We start from the raw sequence: 15,978 nt of genomic DNA, 5'->3' as shown, positions 1-15,978 counted from the left end.
TTTTTATTTCATCCACTAGATTTTTCAGTTTTAGAAGTTCTATTTGGCTTTAATACTTTCACTTTTTCTCCTTCAAATGGTTTCTATTTCTTCATTTCTCTTTAAAGATTTTGAGAATGCTATGTTAGGTAGTATTTCTTTAAGACTTTTCTTCTATCTCAAACTCTTGAGGTACTAATTTGCATGTTCGTGGTAACCACTGATTTTCCTCATATTGAGTTGATTCTTCAGGTGGCTTAAAATGTTTGTGTTGTTAGCTCATCTTTAGCATGTGCTGTGGAATGAATGCTTTGTCCTCACCCCCTTGCCTCCAGATTCATATTTTGAAACATAATACTCAATGCGATGGTATTTGGAGGAGGGACCTTTGGAGGTGATTAGATCCAGAGCCTTCATGAACATGGTTAGTGTCTTTTATAAAAGAGACCCCAGAAGGATCCCTTGCCCCTTTTTCATGTGAGTGAGAAGTCGGCATGTAGGAACCAGGAAGAGGGCTCCCACCAGACACTGAATCTGCCAGCACCTTGCTCTTGGACTTTCCAGCCTCCAGAACTGTGAGAAATAAATGTTTGTTGTTTAAGCCACCCAGTCCATGGTGTTTTATTATAGCAACCCTAACAGACTAAGACAGCGTGGGTACTGGATCATGGACGTGTTCCTTCAGAACAATTTTTTATTTCTTCAAGACCTTACAAATTTTGTTTTCTCAGTTTCTGATTCTTTTACCTATAATGTAGTGTAAATTTGGATTCCATACCTACGCATGGGACTTTGATTTCTCATAGGGGCCTCTTTCCCCTATTTAGACTGTAAGGTAGAGGACAAGCTTCATCACTGCCTTCCTGGACCAGCAGGTAGAGTTTTTCTAGTTTCCTTTTTGGAATGAGGCATTCTTTCCAAGGTCCTGGATTTATGCGAGGATCTAAGTTCAGTTCCTCATTCCCAGATAGGAGCAAAGACATATGCCCTGTTTCTGTGAGGGTGTTTAAACTGAAGCCATTAGACCATAAGGCTGTATGTACTTTACGAATCTCTGAGTTCCCTTTTTATTTCTAGCACCTGGTGTTTGACTGTCTTCCTTCCTTCCTTCCTTCCTTCCTCCCTCCCTCCCTCCCTCCCTCCCTCCCCCTTCCCTCTCCATCTCCCTCTCTCTCTCTCTTTCTGGCTTGGCTAAGTATTAAAACTATATGTTTGTCATACTTTTAATAAGCGTTTTGTGTTTGAAGTGGAAGGATGTGCTGAGTCAGCTTACTCTGTCCTGTTGTCAGAAGTTACCATAGTTAACAGTGTTCATATGTTCTCAAAGTAATGTCCTTAGAGAATCTGCATAGAGCCCCTCTGGCTGCTCATTAAAAATGTAAGTTCTTGGGTTTCATCTATGTTTCATTGAATCAAAATCTGTGGAGATGGTGCTAGAGAATATCTATTTTAATGAGGGCCAAAAAGTAAGTGTGTAAACCTTGAAAACAAGGTTTCAGGGTACAAAATTTACATAGAGAGAAATCAATTGTGTTTCTAGACACTGAACAATGGGAAACTGAATTTTTAAAAAGCAAGATTAATTACAGTGGCATTAAGAAATATGAATTACTTACAGATAAACGTGACAAAAGATGTGTAAGACCTGCACACTGAAAACTATAAAACATTGCTGAGAGAAGTTAAAAACCTAAATAAATGGGGAACTATACCTTGTTAATAGGTGGGTAAATTAAATAGTAAGATGTCATTCTCCCCCCCAAATTCGTCTATAGATTCCATGCAATTCAAATCAAAATCCAAGCTGCATTTCTTTTGATAGAGATTGACAAGCTCATTCTAAAATTCATATGGGAATACAAAGAATTTAGAAGAGCCAAAACAACTTTGGAATAGAAGAATAAAATTGGAAGACTACTACAACCTGATTCCAAGGCAGCTTTTTTGTGTTTGTGTTTTGGCTGCACTGTGCAGCATGTGGAACTTCCCTGACCAGGGATAGAACCTGTGCCGCCTGCAGTAGAAGAGTGGAATCTTAACCACTGGACCACCAAGGAAGTCCAAGACAACTTTGAAGCTATGGTAATCAAGATAATCCAGGATAATATCCCAGTCTCAAAATTCTTAATCACATCTTTTGTCACGTAAGATAATATTCACCCTTTAGCCATACGAGGTCATATTTATAGGTTCTAGGAATTAGGACGCGGATATCTTTGGGGGCCATTATTCAGTCTACCACAGATCCTGTGTGGGCGCCCAATTGTTTTAGCTCTTTGTACTATGTAGTCCATCTTTCCTTACTGATTTTCAACATCTGCTCTGTCATAAGTCAAATCTACATGTATGTGTGCTTTCATTCTCAGTTCTGTATTCTGTTTCCTTAGTCATTTTGCACTTGCTGCCCCAATACCACATTATCTTAACTACATTAGATTTATAATAGATTTTAATAAATGAAAGGGCAAGTCCCCTCAATTTATTTCTCTTTAGGAATGTCTTGGTTATTATTGGCGCTTTGATTTTATACTAAAATTTTATTATGAACCATCACGCCATGGTTAAGAATCCCCATGCCAATGCAGGGGACACCGGTTCAATCCCTGGTGGGGGAAGATCCCACGTGCCACGGAGCTACTAAGCCTGTGTGCCACAACTACTGAGGCTGCGCTCTAGAGCCTGCAAGCCACAACTACTGAGCCCATATGCCACAACTACTGAAATGCACGTGCCTAGACCCCACTCTCCGCAAGAAGAGAAGCCACCACAATGAGAAGCCTGTGTACCGCAACAAAGAGTAGCCCCCACAAGCAGCAACTAGAGGAAGCCCGTGCATAGCAACAAAGACCCAAAGCAGCCAAAAAACATTTTTTTAAATTAATTAATTAATTAAAAAAATTCAGGCATATACTATTAAAAAATTTTATTATGAACCATAAAATTCCACCAAATTTTACCTGCTGGCATTTTGTTTAGGAGAGCATTAAAATTATACACGTCAGTGGGAGAAAAATTGACAATTTTATAATATTGAGTCTTCCTTTTCAGGAATATAACCTAGTTCTCCATTTATTTAGATCTTTCTTAATATCTTTCAATAAAGTTTTACAATTTGTTCCTTGAAGGTCTTAAGTATATTTTGTTAGATTTATCAGTATTTCTAGATACTTTATATTTTTGTTGCTATTGTAAAATTAATATCTTGAAAATTAATTTTTTGACTATTGCTGTGTATAGAAATGCAGTTGACTTTTGTATATGGATTGGGTAACCAATCTTTATCTTATTAACTTAAAAAAGTATTTATAGGTTCTCTAGGATTTTTCAGGTAGATAGTCGTAAAATATGTGAATAATGACAGTTTGTTCTTCCTATTTATATATCCCCCCCCCCCCCCCGCTTTTTCTTATCTTACTGCACAGGAATGGAGCTCAAGAATCATACTGAATATCTAGTATATCTTAGATGGCAAGTTTTTGAAAGCCCATTTTCTGATATTTAATGCAATGTAATCTATTGCTTTCACAGATTTTAGGACTGTGAAAGAGGTTCTACAGTACATCTCTCTGCTTCTCATGTGTGAAACCCGGATACTGTAGCCATAGATGAGAAGCTTCCCTATTTTAAAAACTTTTTAATATTTTGCTCCTCTAATAAGGAATCTGTCCTTAGAGCTTACTGGTTCCTTCAGGCTTGTCCATCTTGCTGCCTTTTGCCAAGACAAGAAAAATTCCTGCTTCAAAAATCTTGTGGAAATGTAGCATTTGTAATGTAACACTAAAATTTAGATGAACTCTTGCAAATGCAAGGCTGGGTGTTACTTTACTCCTGTTCTGTCCTGGGTTAAGGAAATGGCTAGCTACAAATAAGACAGTCTTCTTTGAAGTAATTTATAATTCCCAAAGAAACATTGGCTCACTGCTTTATTACAGCACATCTCCCCACCCCCCGCCCCTCCTTTTTTTTTTTTTTTTTTTTTTTAAATTAAGGAAGACAGGGTAACAGATTGGGAAAGCTTTAAGCTGACAGTTGTAAATAGTCTTGCAGTTTATTCTACAATATATTTGCAGTTCTCTTTCTTTGCCATTATGAATGTTGGGTCTCTGTCAAAATACTTTTCTCTTGACCACGGAGTACAAATCATTGCCTTCAAATCAGGTTTGAAGATTAAAACTCTGAAATAATGGAGCAGGGTGATAAGGTTTGGGCTCTATGAGAATTTTACTGATATTCTAGAATGTTGTCAAACCAACACCTGGTCGTTAGAGGAACTTCTTTTCTAGGGATCACATGGATTGGGGGAACCCTTTGAATAAATTAACAGTCCCAAATATTGCTAAGATTGCCCTTGTTTCTTGTAATCAAAGCAATACTTGCCTAATGACCACTGTGTTGCCAAGCACTAGAGGAGACCCAGAGACAAGAATTCTTGTCTTCAAAAGCACAGTCAGGAGAGAAAGCATTAAAGATACAGAAACTAAATAGCAATAGAAGACAGTGGAACATAAAATGTCACAAGGTATTATGATAATAAATTAATATTATTAATAACTACCAATAATATCACTTCGTTGTTCAAAGTATATTTGCTCTAATACTGAAAATTACATCTAACAGAGCATCAAAAAATTTTTTTAAGAACTTTTATTGCAATACAATTGACATACAATAAACTGCATATATTTAAAGTGTACAATTTGATATTTTGTTTTCTTATTAGTAATGTATATATGGCAATTCCAGTCTCCCAATTCATCCCCCCCACCCACGCTTTCCCCACTTGGTGTCCATATGTTTGTTCTCTACATCTGTGTCTTTATTTCTGCATTGCAAACCAGTTGATTTGTACCGTTTTTCTTTATTCCACATATGTGTTAATATACGATGTTTGTTTTTCTCTTTCTGACTCACTTCACTCTGTCAGAGCATCAAAATTATTTTGAATGTTCAAAATGTTACATGCAGAGCAAATACATAATTTTTCCTTAAATAACTTGAAATTTTAGTGGTGCAAATTTAAGGAAAACCTATTAAATTATCAAATATCTCTGTTGATTTTTGAGGGAGGACACAGAGAGACAGAAACCATTAAATTCTGTTGACGTTTGTGTGTAAATTAGTACAGCCATTCTGGAAGACAATATGGCCGTAGCTGTCAAACTGTCAAATGTGCATCCTTTTATTTTGGCATTCTACTTCCAGTAGTGGTGGGCTGGGTAATTTAAATTAAGTCCCTTTCTCTCTCTCTCTCTCTCTCTCTGTTTCTTTGTCTCTCTTTCTCTCCTTCTCTCTCTCTCACACACACACTCTCAGAGTAGCTAAAAGAATAAAAGAATAAGACAGAATATTTTTTAAACTTGTTTAGAAAGCAAAAGAGAGCTTCCAAGATAGTGAAGGATTTGGGGGCCAAGATCCAGGACAAGAAAGAAACCAAAAGAGTCAGATTTGGGGGGCCTCTTTATCCTTAGTGACACTGACTTTTTGGCAGATACTGCAGAGACAAAAGTTAAGCAGAGTTAGGGAAGAAAACATAGGAGTTCTTGGGATGCTCAAGGAGAAAGGGCCCTAGAAATCCCCCATGCTTGAGGGCAGGACCCAGTAAAGTGGGGACTAGAAATAAGACTAGAAATAACCCTTTAGAAGAACTAGACCTCAGCTTTGGATCATTCTTCAAGTGTAGATTTGATTAAGACAGTTCTCCACTGGGGTCCAAGAGTATTTAATCCCTAATGTGCTGAGGCATCTCTCATATATGAGGAATTAACTTCCCTTCTATATGTAGGATAGTGCTAGCTACATACCCTTCTTGGGAGAATTGAGAAAATAGTCACTCCAGTGATTTGCTGCAGGGCTTAATTCTGTCACCAAATCTTACTGCCAATGGTTAGATTAGGTTATCTGGGATTGTGAATATCCCCCAGTCACCAGCCAGAACCTGGAGGAAGATAACATCTTCCTAGGGTTTCAAATTACATTTACAGTTTTTTAGATACACTGATCAGCACTCAATCAAAAATAACCAAGTATATGAGGAGGTAGCACAAGCTGATAGAACACCAAGATAAACAGTAGGAACAAACCCATAGAGAGCCAGGTAATAGAATTTTCAGACACAGATTTTTTTAAAATGTTCTTGCTAAAGACAATATTGAGCAGAGGCCTGGGAACTACAAAAAATCCAATAGGAAGTCTCGCACTGAAAAGTTATGATGACAAATTAAGAACTCAGTAGATGGATTTAATAGCCTATTAGGTATAGCCAGAGGTAGATTTTATAAACTGGAAATTAGATTAAGAAAATAGCCACACTAAAGCATGTAGGGACAAAATGCAGAAAAGTGCGTAACAGCTGAGTGGAAAGTGGCAAAAAGCTCATATATTTGTGCGTGTGTGTGTGTGTGTACACATATATATAGAAATGGGAAAATGGAGAAAAAGCAACATTTGAAGAGATAATGACAAAAAAAAAACTTCCAAATTTGATTAAAGACATCCACAGATTCAAAAAGTGCAACAAACCCCAAGAAGGGTAAATGCAAACCACACCTGGGAACATTATAGTAAAACTGCTGAAAAACAAAGACAAAGAAGATCCTAAAGCAGTCAGAGGAAAAGATGTATTATCTCAGATAAGCAATGACTCTAAACTGAGTTCTCAAGAGAAATGGTAGAAGGTGATAAAATGATATCTTCAAAGTGCTTAAAGGAAATATAAGAAACTTGATCATAAATGTATTCAAGGATATTAATTACATTATAATTTGTTGTAATGAAAAGCTGGAAACCACTTAAATATCCAATAAGAGGGACTGGTTAAAAATATTTACTATGTAAAATAGAAGGCTACTGGGAAGCTGCTGCATAACACAGGGAGATCAGCTTGGTGCTTTGTGATGACCTAGAGGGGTGGGATAGGGAGCATGGGAGGGAGGCTCAAGAGGGAGGGGGTATGGGGTTATATGTATAAATACAGCTGATTCACCTTGTTGTACAGTGGAAACTGGCACAACATTGTAAAGCAATTATACTCCAATAAAGACCTGAAAGAAAAAAAAATTTACTACCTCTTTAGGTGATGATATGTAAAAGTGTTCCCAATGTATTGTTAAGTGGAAAAGAAAAAAAAAGGCAGGCTAAAAATAATATCTAGCGTATGCTCTCATTTACATTAACAGTTCTTAAATATGATTAAATGTGGAAGGATTGACACCAAAATGCTAACTATAGTTATCTTTGGGTGGTGGAATTATGAGAGAATTTGCACTTTCCTTTCAATATTTTTATGATCGTGTATTATCAGATGCAGATATACCCCATTTTAAAAGGGAAACAAAACCGGTAAGTACTTTAAAGACTTGTGCTCTGTATTGACCCTGGGTGCACTGTGGCTCTGTAGTAAGGCATACTGTTTGGTGGATTCCATTTCCTCTATATGAAAGAAACTGCAAAGTGAGGGTCAGGTAAGACTCCTGGACTCAGATTCCTTAGTGCCCCGGCTCTTCCTAAATCTAGGAAAGATCAGTGTGAACAAGGTCCCTTGGAGCCCCATGGCAACTCTCATCTTATGGTCACTCTACTCTGACTGAGAGAAATTATTTTCCTTTGTAAGAAACTTAAGGATACAGTTAAGATTGGGTTAAATTTTTTTAAATTGTTTTTTTCTGCTAAAATGACAGCCGAAATTGCAATATAAGCTTTCCCCTAAAGTTAAGAAACTAACAGTATTCTTGTTTTTTAAAGATAAGCTAAATCTTCAGCATTGGCTAAATTACATTCCCTCAGTCCATTGCAAGAAATTGTTGCAATAATCTTGATTGCTTATATTAATAAGATGTTGTGGGTAATCCAGGGAAATAAAGCATCACTAAGGGTAATAAAGTCTGAATTGTTTTCACAGGCCGAGAGATCCGTCTGCCCCTCCGAATCAAAGGGGAAGGAATAGGACCAAAGATTCACTTCAACTTTGAGTTGCTGGATATTGGAAAAATTTTCGTTGGATCTGTACATTGTTATGAGGTAAGCACTAGAATTGTTCCTTGAGACTCAAAAGTACTTGGCTTTTTTTTTTTATTGTATGTGTTTTTATTGATAGAAAATTTGTGCCATCATGTTTTTTCCATTACTCATACCTATTCAGACCGAAATGATCTAGCTCTTCCTCCTCCTCCCTCCCAGCCTTGTTGAAGGAAGCAACTTTTTCCATCCTTTTCAGCCCCTCTAACTTTATAAAAAGCATCAAAGTCATAACTTAATTGGTTTTATCATCATCATTTTGTAAATTTCAAAGGGGGACACCATAAATATGTCTCCCCATCTGTTTAATGCCTGTTCTCTGACAACATAAATCCTACAGACCACAGGATAAGGAGCCTTTTACATTTTCCAGAATGTCCTAATGAGGATAGCTGTTTTCACACTTCAGAATTTTCTCTAATTTAAAATTTTAATTTAATTTTCTCTGATTTAAAAACCAGTCATCCTGGTTTCTGGAAGAGATCTTCCTGCTTTGTCTTTCCAATTAAGTAGAAAATGATTTTTTACATAATGTACCCATGGTTCGTGAGGATCAAAGTTACTTAAGTGTCACTTAATCACTAAATTCATACCATCTAGGATATTTGTTTACCCTGTATCAAACTATAACCATTGAAAGTTTATTGTAGAAAGACTCCTAAATTGTGTTTATATTTCTGTAGAGGTAATAATAAAAGCATTTATTTAATGTGTGACAAATAGATGTCAGGTTCCATGCCTTAATGCCTACATATGCACGAGGGTGACTCAAAAATTATCCACACTCTGGCTATAGAATTTATTTTAATTAACTTTTAGAAAAGACAAATACATCATTTTTTCAACATAATCTCCTTGCTTTTCAATACACTTTGTCCATCTGTCAACAACCTTTCATATTCCCTCATTAAAAAATGTTTTAGGCTGAGCTGTGAGCCACAAATGCACCGCTGTCTTCGCTTCTTCATTAGAAGTGAAACTTCATCCTCATAGGGCTGCTTTCAGGGGACCAAACAGGTGAAAGTCCGATGGAGCAAGATCAGGACTATAGGGAGGATGCTTTAACACCTCAAAACGAAGTAATCCATGACAGACTTAGGTTTTGAAAAGTTTGTGTAAGATGGGTACCGAAACAACTCATGGAAGAGCATAAACAGAAGCATTTGGATATCTACAAACAAAATTTGGACCGATACTCTAAGGAAGGTGAAAGTTTCTTAAAGAGAATCATTACTGCTGACGAGACATGGATTCATCACTATGAGCCTGAGAGTAAATGGCAGAGTACAGAATGGAAACATCCTCAATTGCCCACCAAGAAAAAGTTCAAAAGTCAACCATCAGCTGGAAAATTGATGCTTACAGTTTTCTGGGGTTCTCAAGGGCCAGTATTGGAACATTATCAGGAAAAAGGTTCAACAATCAACAGTGCTTGTTACAGTGAGATGTTTATTGAAGAGCTGAAGCCTAAACTTCAGATTAAATGCAGAGGACTGCTATCCAAGGGCGTTGTGACTTTGCATGAGAATGCACATCCACACACTTCTGCCCACACTGTCGACACTCTGCAAAAACTTCATTTTGAGGTGTTAAAGCATCCTCCCTATAGTCCAGATCTTGCCCCATTGGACTTTCACCTGTTTGGTCCCCTGAAAGGGCCCCTGAAAGCAGCCCTGTGAGGACAAACATTCACTTCTGATGAAGAAATGAAGACAAGTGGTGCATTTGTGGCTTGCAGCTTAACCTAAAATGTTTTTTAGTGAGGGAATATGAAAGTTTGTTGACAGATGCATAAAGTGTATTGAAAAGCAAGAAGATTATGTTAAAAAATGATGTATTTGTCTTTTCTAAAAGTTAATTAAAATAAATTCTACAGCCAGAGTGTGGATAATTTTTGACTCACCCTCGTATGTGTCATTTCTGATTCTTACAGAACCATGAATGGTAGGTTTTACTGCACCTATTTTACAAATGAGAAATATGAGGTACATAGTGGTTAATTCAGTCAACGTTACCCTTCCTGTGTGTTGAGCACGTATGCATTAGTTCACTCGGTCCTCACAAAACCCCTATGAAGGGCTTCCCTGGTGGCGCAGTGGTTAAGAATCCGCCTGCCAATGCAGGGGACACGGGTTCGAGCCCTGGCCTGGGAAGATCCCACCTGCCACAGAGCAGCTAAGCTTGTGTACCACAACTACTGAGCCTGTGCTCTAGAGCCCGTGCGCCACAGCTATTGAGTCCATGAGCCACAACTATTGAGCCCATGAGCCGCAACTACTGAAGCCAGTGCACCTAGAGCCCGTGCTCCACAACAAGAGAAACCACCACAATAAGAAGCCCACGCACTGCAATGAAGAGTAGCCCGCGGGGTTACTCCGCAGCTACAGAAAGCCCGCACACAGCAACGAAGACTCAATGCAGCCAATAAATAAAAAATAAAATTAATTAATTAATTAAAAGAAAACCCTATGAAGTAAGTACAATGACTGTCCCCACTTTATAGCTGAGGAAGCTGAGGCTTAGAGAAGTTTTACTAGTTAAGGTAACGCTACATACTGAACAAACAAATACAATAATATATCTATTTTACTCCTAACATAAGGTCCCAGACAAGCTTGCTCCTCAGCAGATAGCTCTCCTCCTGCAGAGGATCAGGAGCTCAGCCTCCGTCTGTCTCACGGCTCTCCCACTTCTGACAGGTGACTTGCAAGATCCTATAGTCTCACGTGTATCACGCTGGCAGTAGGAGAAAGGCACGGAGGGATGCACACTAGAGGTTTTTACAGGAGGTAGCACTGGAGGTGGCACATATCATTTTTTTTTTCCCACACCACAAATTTTTTATTTCTTCTCATCCACACGTCTAAATTATGACAGTAGGCGTATGTATGCCTATGTTCGGGGGTCTGGGGGTCTGTTTCACATAGTCACACAGGGAATCTCACTGATTGAGATTTTATCTCATCATTATTGTCTCAACAAATGACTTCCAGGGTTTCTGAAGCACAGCAAGAGAGAGCTGGAGTGCTGCACATGGGCTTTTATAAAATGACCCGGCGTGGTATGCATACCATAAATGGCTTTTCTCTATATCCCAGTGGCCAGAATTCATCAACATGGTAGCAAGCATAATTGCACCGGAAGCTGGGAGATGCTGTCTTCCTATGTGGCACGTATTACTTTTGTTCACATCCTATTAGGGTCTGTAACTGCAAGGGTGGCTGGGAAATGTAGTCTAGCTATAGACGCAGGAAGAAGAGGATATGGGTTCAGTGAATGGCCAGCCTGACTCTGCCACCTTTGTTAAGTAACTTGGCAAGGTCACACAGCTTGTAAATGTAAGTGAGCACTGGGTTACTAGGGCCCTACATCCTGTGGGAAGAGAAGGCCCTTTGCTGGCTTTTCAGTCCCTTGGGCTCTCATTATGGGCAAATCCAGTCTACAACCAATTCAGCTCTCAGTGCGGCCTAACCTGGCATGGGAGGTAAGTGCCCAGTTGATGTTGAGGGTTTCCTGCAGTGTCATTTGTCCTCACATTCATTAGAGTCAACGATGGCCCAAATGGGATGATTTGAAAGGTAAATAGAGATGTTAATGTCATCATGAGATGGAATATACATAAGAGCACAATTCAGAGTCTTCCCAGAGAGTCACCGTGGTTTCCCGATTCAACACGAGCACAATTTTAAATGAAGGAATCAGTTGCTTGACTATCATAAAATGAAAAGTGGCACAGCTACTATGTAGCATAGTCAGGTATTGCAGTCTGAAAAAATGGTCACTTAGGGAGGAAAAAAAAGGTATAAGAGTTCTTATTAAATTGATATTCTGCCTGTAATTTATCCAGCATAAATTTCCTTCACACCTTACAGACTGTGTTTTATGGATGCCACGTCAGAAAAGAACCTTTAGTTCTGTTGCAAAATGGATAGGGTTTCCCTGAATGTAATAATTTCTTACGAATTTTAACAGAAGGGAACTTGAGACCATCACTTCCCATCCTCCTCATATGAATAGTAAAGCAAACAACAGCCAGCTAAATAAGTGTTAAGTGAGGTGCTGCATCAGACCGGACAGTTTTGAGAGCTGTGCTGTGGCAGAGAAGGACATGGTAAGGTGCTTCTTATGGGAATATTTTGCACTCTCTGCATATTTAATGCTGATGCCTCATTGCATCTCTCTTTCAATTTATTACATTACCTGCTTGAGACAAATTTGAATAACTAGCTATTGCTCTTAGTCATTGCTGAGCTTAGCAGATACATAAAGAATAACCCCCAAGAGTATACACTATTCCCTAGTGTGATTAGAGGGAAAACAAATGAGAGGTGAAGTTCTACTATAAATTTTCCCCTCTCCAAGGAGTTGGACTGCAAGGGTAAGGGCATTACTAGTAATCAAAAGGTGTCACAATTGTGTCGCCAAACAAGTTGCCGGATTCTGTATACATAGGTAGGTGCTGCTTTGTCAGGGGGAGAAGAATGAAATGCATATTCTCGAAAATAGAGGAACTGGAACCTTATAGAAAGTCTGGGTGAAAAAAAAGAAAAGGCAATCCGTGCACCAGTTCAGAGAGAACAACAAGGGTCCTTCAAGTTACCATTAACACCTTTAAGTTGCCTTCAAGTTACCACCAGTGCATGTCAGTTGCTTATTAAGCACAGGTAAATCTTAACCCGTTCTGCTTAGCACTGGGGACATAAATAGCAATCACTGTCCTTCATCAGCACTCTGTGCCACACACTATTCCCAAAGTTATGCTTCATTTCCACAGCAATCCGAGCAGTTAGTAGTATTCAATACTTACATTTTACAGGAGGGAAATGGGCACAGAGAAGCTAAGTATGTTCTGCGAGGTCACACAGCTAGTCAAGTCAGTAGAAAAGCTGGGATTTGAACACAGACATTCGGCTTCTGAGACCCTGGTCATAATGACTTTTCTACATGGTCTTTTTAAAAGGAATAAAGGATGAAGCCTGATTCCTATGACCAGAGAACTTAGAACGAGAGAGATGGGAAATAAACGTAAAAAGATGAACAACATATCAAGTAACAACCTCTTTTGGTTCCTCATCCATCTTTTCTTGGCAGGAGTGGTTGCCTTCCTTGGCAAGAGCCCCTGACTCTATCCTACTTATGTTCTCAATTCCTTCTTCTCTGCGTCTCAGGAAGCAACCTTATCTAATGGATCCCTTACATCCACCCAGACCCTATTACCTTGGTTACCTAGTCCCCTTTTCTTATTACAACAACAAACATCTAGGCTGGGCCTTGAGCGTGCATTATCTCGTTTAACAGTAAAAATAGACTAGGTCTCCCCTACCATAGCTTCCTGCAGCTTTACCACCCCCATTTTCTCTTCTTACCACAAATCTTTTCAAAACAGGAATCTAGAATAGTCAACCACTATTTCCTCTGCACCAACTCACTCCCTAAACATTTGTGCTCTGGATTCCACAATCACATGCTATTGGAATTACTTTCTTCTTCAAGGGCAGGGATGGCCTCTAATTAAAAATAAAAAATCTGTAACATTTTCTCAAAGCTTGTTCTCCTTAACCTCTGTCCACATTCAACCCCTTTTGGAAGTTCTCTCTTGGCTTTCTCGGTTCCTGACATGCTCTACATACCTTTCTGAATCTTTCTTCATCATTTCCTCTTTTTTTCCTCCAATACCTTGAGTTTAGATTGAAGGCACTTTCTACAGAGACAGAATGACTATTCACCCATTCAGGTGTACGCATTGGCAAGGAATAGAGATTGTGTTCTAGAAGCCCAAGAATAGGATTGTGTGGCTATAGTACAAGTTCATGGGCAGGAGTTGTGGAAAGTGGCAGTGGGGGTGGTAGACAGAGCCAGCTGTGAAGGCCTCTGAATGCCAGGCATGAGATTTTTACACACACCTAGTGTGCAATCAAGTATGAGCAATGACTTGATTCCAGAACACTAGTATGTAGGAGTAACATTTTTTTGTATGGGACTTGCCTGGCGGTCCAGTGGTTAAGACTTAACTTCCACTGCAGAGAGGTGGGGGGGCATGGGTTCGATCCCTGGTCAGGGAACTAAGATTCCTCATGCAGCACCTTGCAGCCAAAAACAAAAAACAAAAAAAAACCAAGAAACCTTTTATGTAGTAAAACAATGGCTTGCATAAGCATCCCAAAACAGCTACCCATCCATTACAGTTTGAGACGAAAATATCACAATAGGATAAAACCTAATGGTATAAGAAAGAGAATCCTTGCAATCTGGAATACACAATAGTAGCTCATTATTCATTCTTTAAGCTACATTATAAACATAGGCTTAGATAGTTCTTGCTCCTCTATTCTAACTTGCTTTTTATTTTTCAGCATTCCACTTAATCCCAGCCTTCTCATGTGTATAAGAGAAAGACCTACCTTCCCTTGTTTACTTCATAGATAGAATTTTTAAAAAGGTATTTTAAGGTTCTCCTTCAGTAGATGTGATTATGATCAGTCTTTATAGCATGAGTATAATGCATATGACTACCTCCATTTTATTATATATATTTTTTAAGCTCTTTATTGGAATATAATTGCTTTACACTCTTGTACTAGTTTTTGTAACTCCATTTTAGAGAGGGGATAAAGACACAAAATTACTTTCTGGTTTGGGATTCCTATCGTCAGACATCCAGGACAGAAGACTGTTCATTTTTCCCCTGGAGTTTTCCTTTGGTTCTACTTCCTGTAGCTGGCTCTGTGTCAGTGCTTATATGAAAATAAATCAGAGGCCCATTGCCTGCCTTTTCATTCTTGTCTTTTTGATATAGGCAGTACTATCCAACAAAGGCAGCATTGATGCCCTCTTCAATGTGATCCCTCCAACTTCGGCTGTGGGGGCCTGCTTTGTTTTCAGTCCCAAGGAAGGCATCATTGAACCAAGTGGAGTCCAGGCTGTCCAGATCTCCTTCAGTTCTTCCATCCTGGGGCACTTTGAAGAAGAGTTCCTGGTCAATGTCAATGGGTCACCTGAGCCTGTGAAATTGACCATTAGGTAAGTTACTTCTACAAGTAATGTGGAAACTGAAGTTTTTACCTACAGCTTTCTTAAACTTCAAAACTAGATCACTTTACATATTAATGGAGAACTACTAGATTGCCAAAATATTTATTTTTTTGTTAACAATATTGATAACAATATCTGAAAATAACAATTTGATTCTCTACTGATTACTTTTTTAAATCCAGACACAGGAGTATAATGTAAAACTAAAATCCTTTCATAAAATTCTTTTAAAAAACCAAAACTAGATCATGTCTTAAATGTCCATAACTGTCTTTGTTGATATGAACACATCAACATACTGGGGTGTTTTAAATTTCCTCCAGTGTTTCTCTACTGAACATGTATAACTTATTATTGTAACGTATATGCAGATGCTGTTTTGAGGTCTAGTTTTTCTGTAAGCTACAACATTATAAAATAAGGACTTAAACATTAGTTTCTACTTACTCTCTCTGTTTTAGTATGTTTAGAGAGAGTAAGTCATTAACACTTGGATAAAATCATCTCCTATGACTAAACTTTGGCTGTTGTCACAGTTTCTGTAAACCTTCATCTTTTGTTTTTATTTTAAGGTAATTCTTTAAATGCTCTTAACCTATAATGCCTCCAGGAATTATCAAAGTCTACTTGTGGTGTCAGTCAGCCAAGGCTAGACACTTGCAGCTTTTGTGCTAGATGTCTTTTGATGGCTTTTCCAGCTGCTTTGTTTGTCTTCAGGTTTTAAAAAGTTCTCTGTGACCAACCCATTGGGCAGATCTATAACTTTGGTTCCTGGTGCCTAAAAAGATCCTACCTTCAGAACACATTGCAGATTCTGTTTGGATTCCCACAGGTTTCTAATTGCCATGATAGTCTGTCTTTCTTATTATGGTTCAGTAGCCTAGCAGGACCTCACTCCATCTACAGCTGAGGTCTCCCTTGGGTCTGGAGATCACATAGAAAAGAGACAGACAC

The 15,978-nt window shown here is 38.5% G+C and overlaps 1 protein-coding gene across 1 annotated transcript in view; it reads left to right on the top strand.

The window, feature by feature from the left end:
- The window catches only part of HYDIN (HYDIN axonemal central pair apparatus protein), a 346,192-nt gene that overhangs the window by 109,059 nt on the left and 221,155 nt on the right, over positions 1 to 15,978 (top strand). The window contains exons 10-11 of the mRNA XM_057713331.1: positions 7,877 to 7,995; positions 14,789 to 15,012. Coding sequence (XP_057569314.1) covers positions 7,877 to 7,995; positions 14,789 to 15,012 — 343 coding nt within the window. The remainder of the gene's footprint in view (positions 1 to 7,876; positions 7,996 to 14,788; positions 15,013 to 15,978) is intronic.

Source organism: Hippopotamus amphibius, chromosome 16 (assembly GCF_030028045.1).
Source record: "Hippopotamus amphibius kiboko isolate mHipAmp2 chromosome 16, mHipAmp2.hap2, whole genome shotgun sequence".
Taxonomy (NCBI): domain Eukaryota; kingdom Metazoa; phylum Chordata; class Mammalia; order Artiodactyla; family Hippopotamidae; genus Hippopotamus; species Hippopotamus amphibius.
Note: the sequence above shows the minus strand (reverse complement) of the source record. Positions and strands in the feature narration are given on the sequence as shown.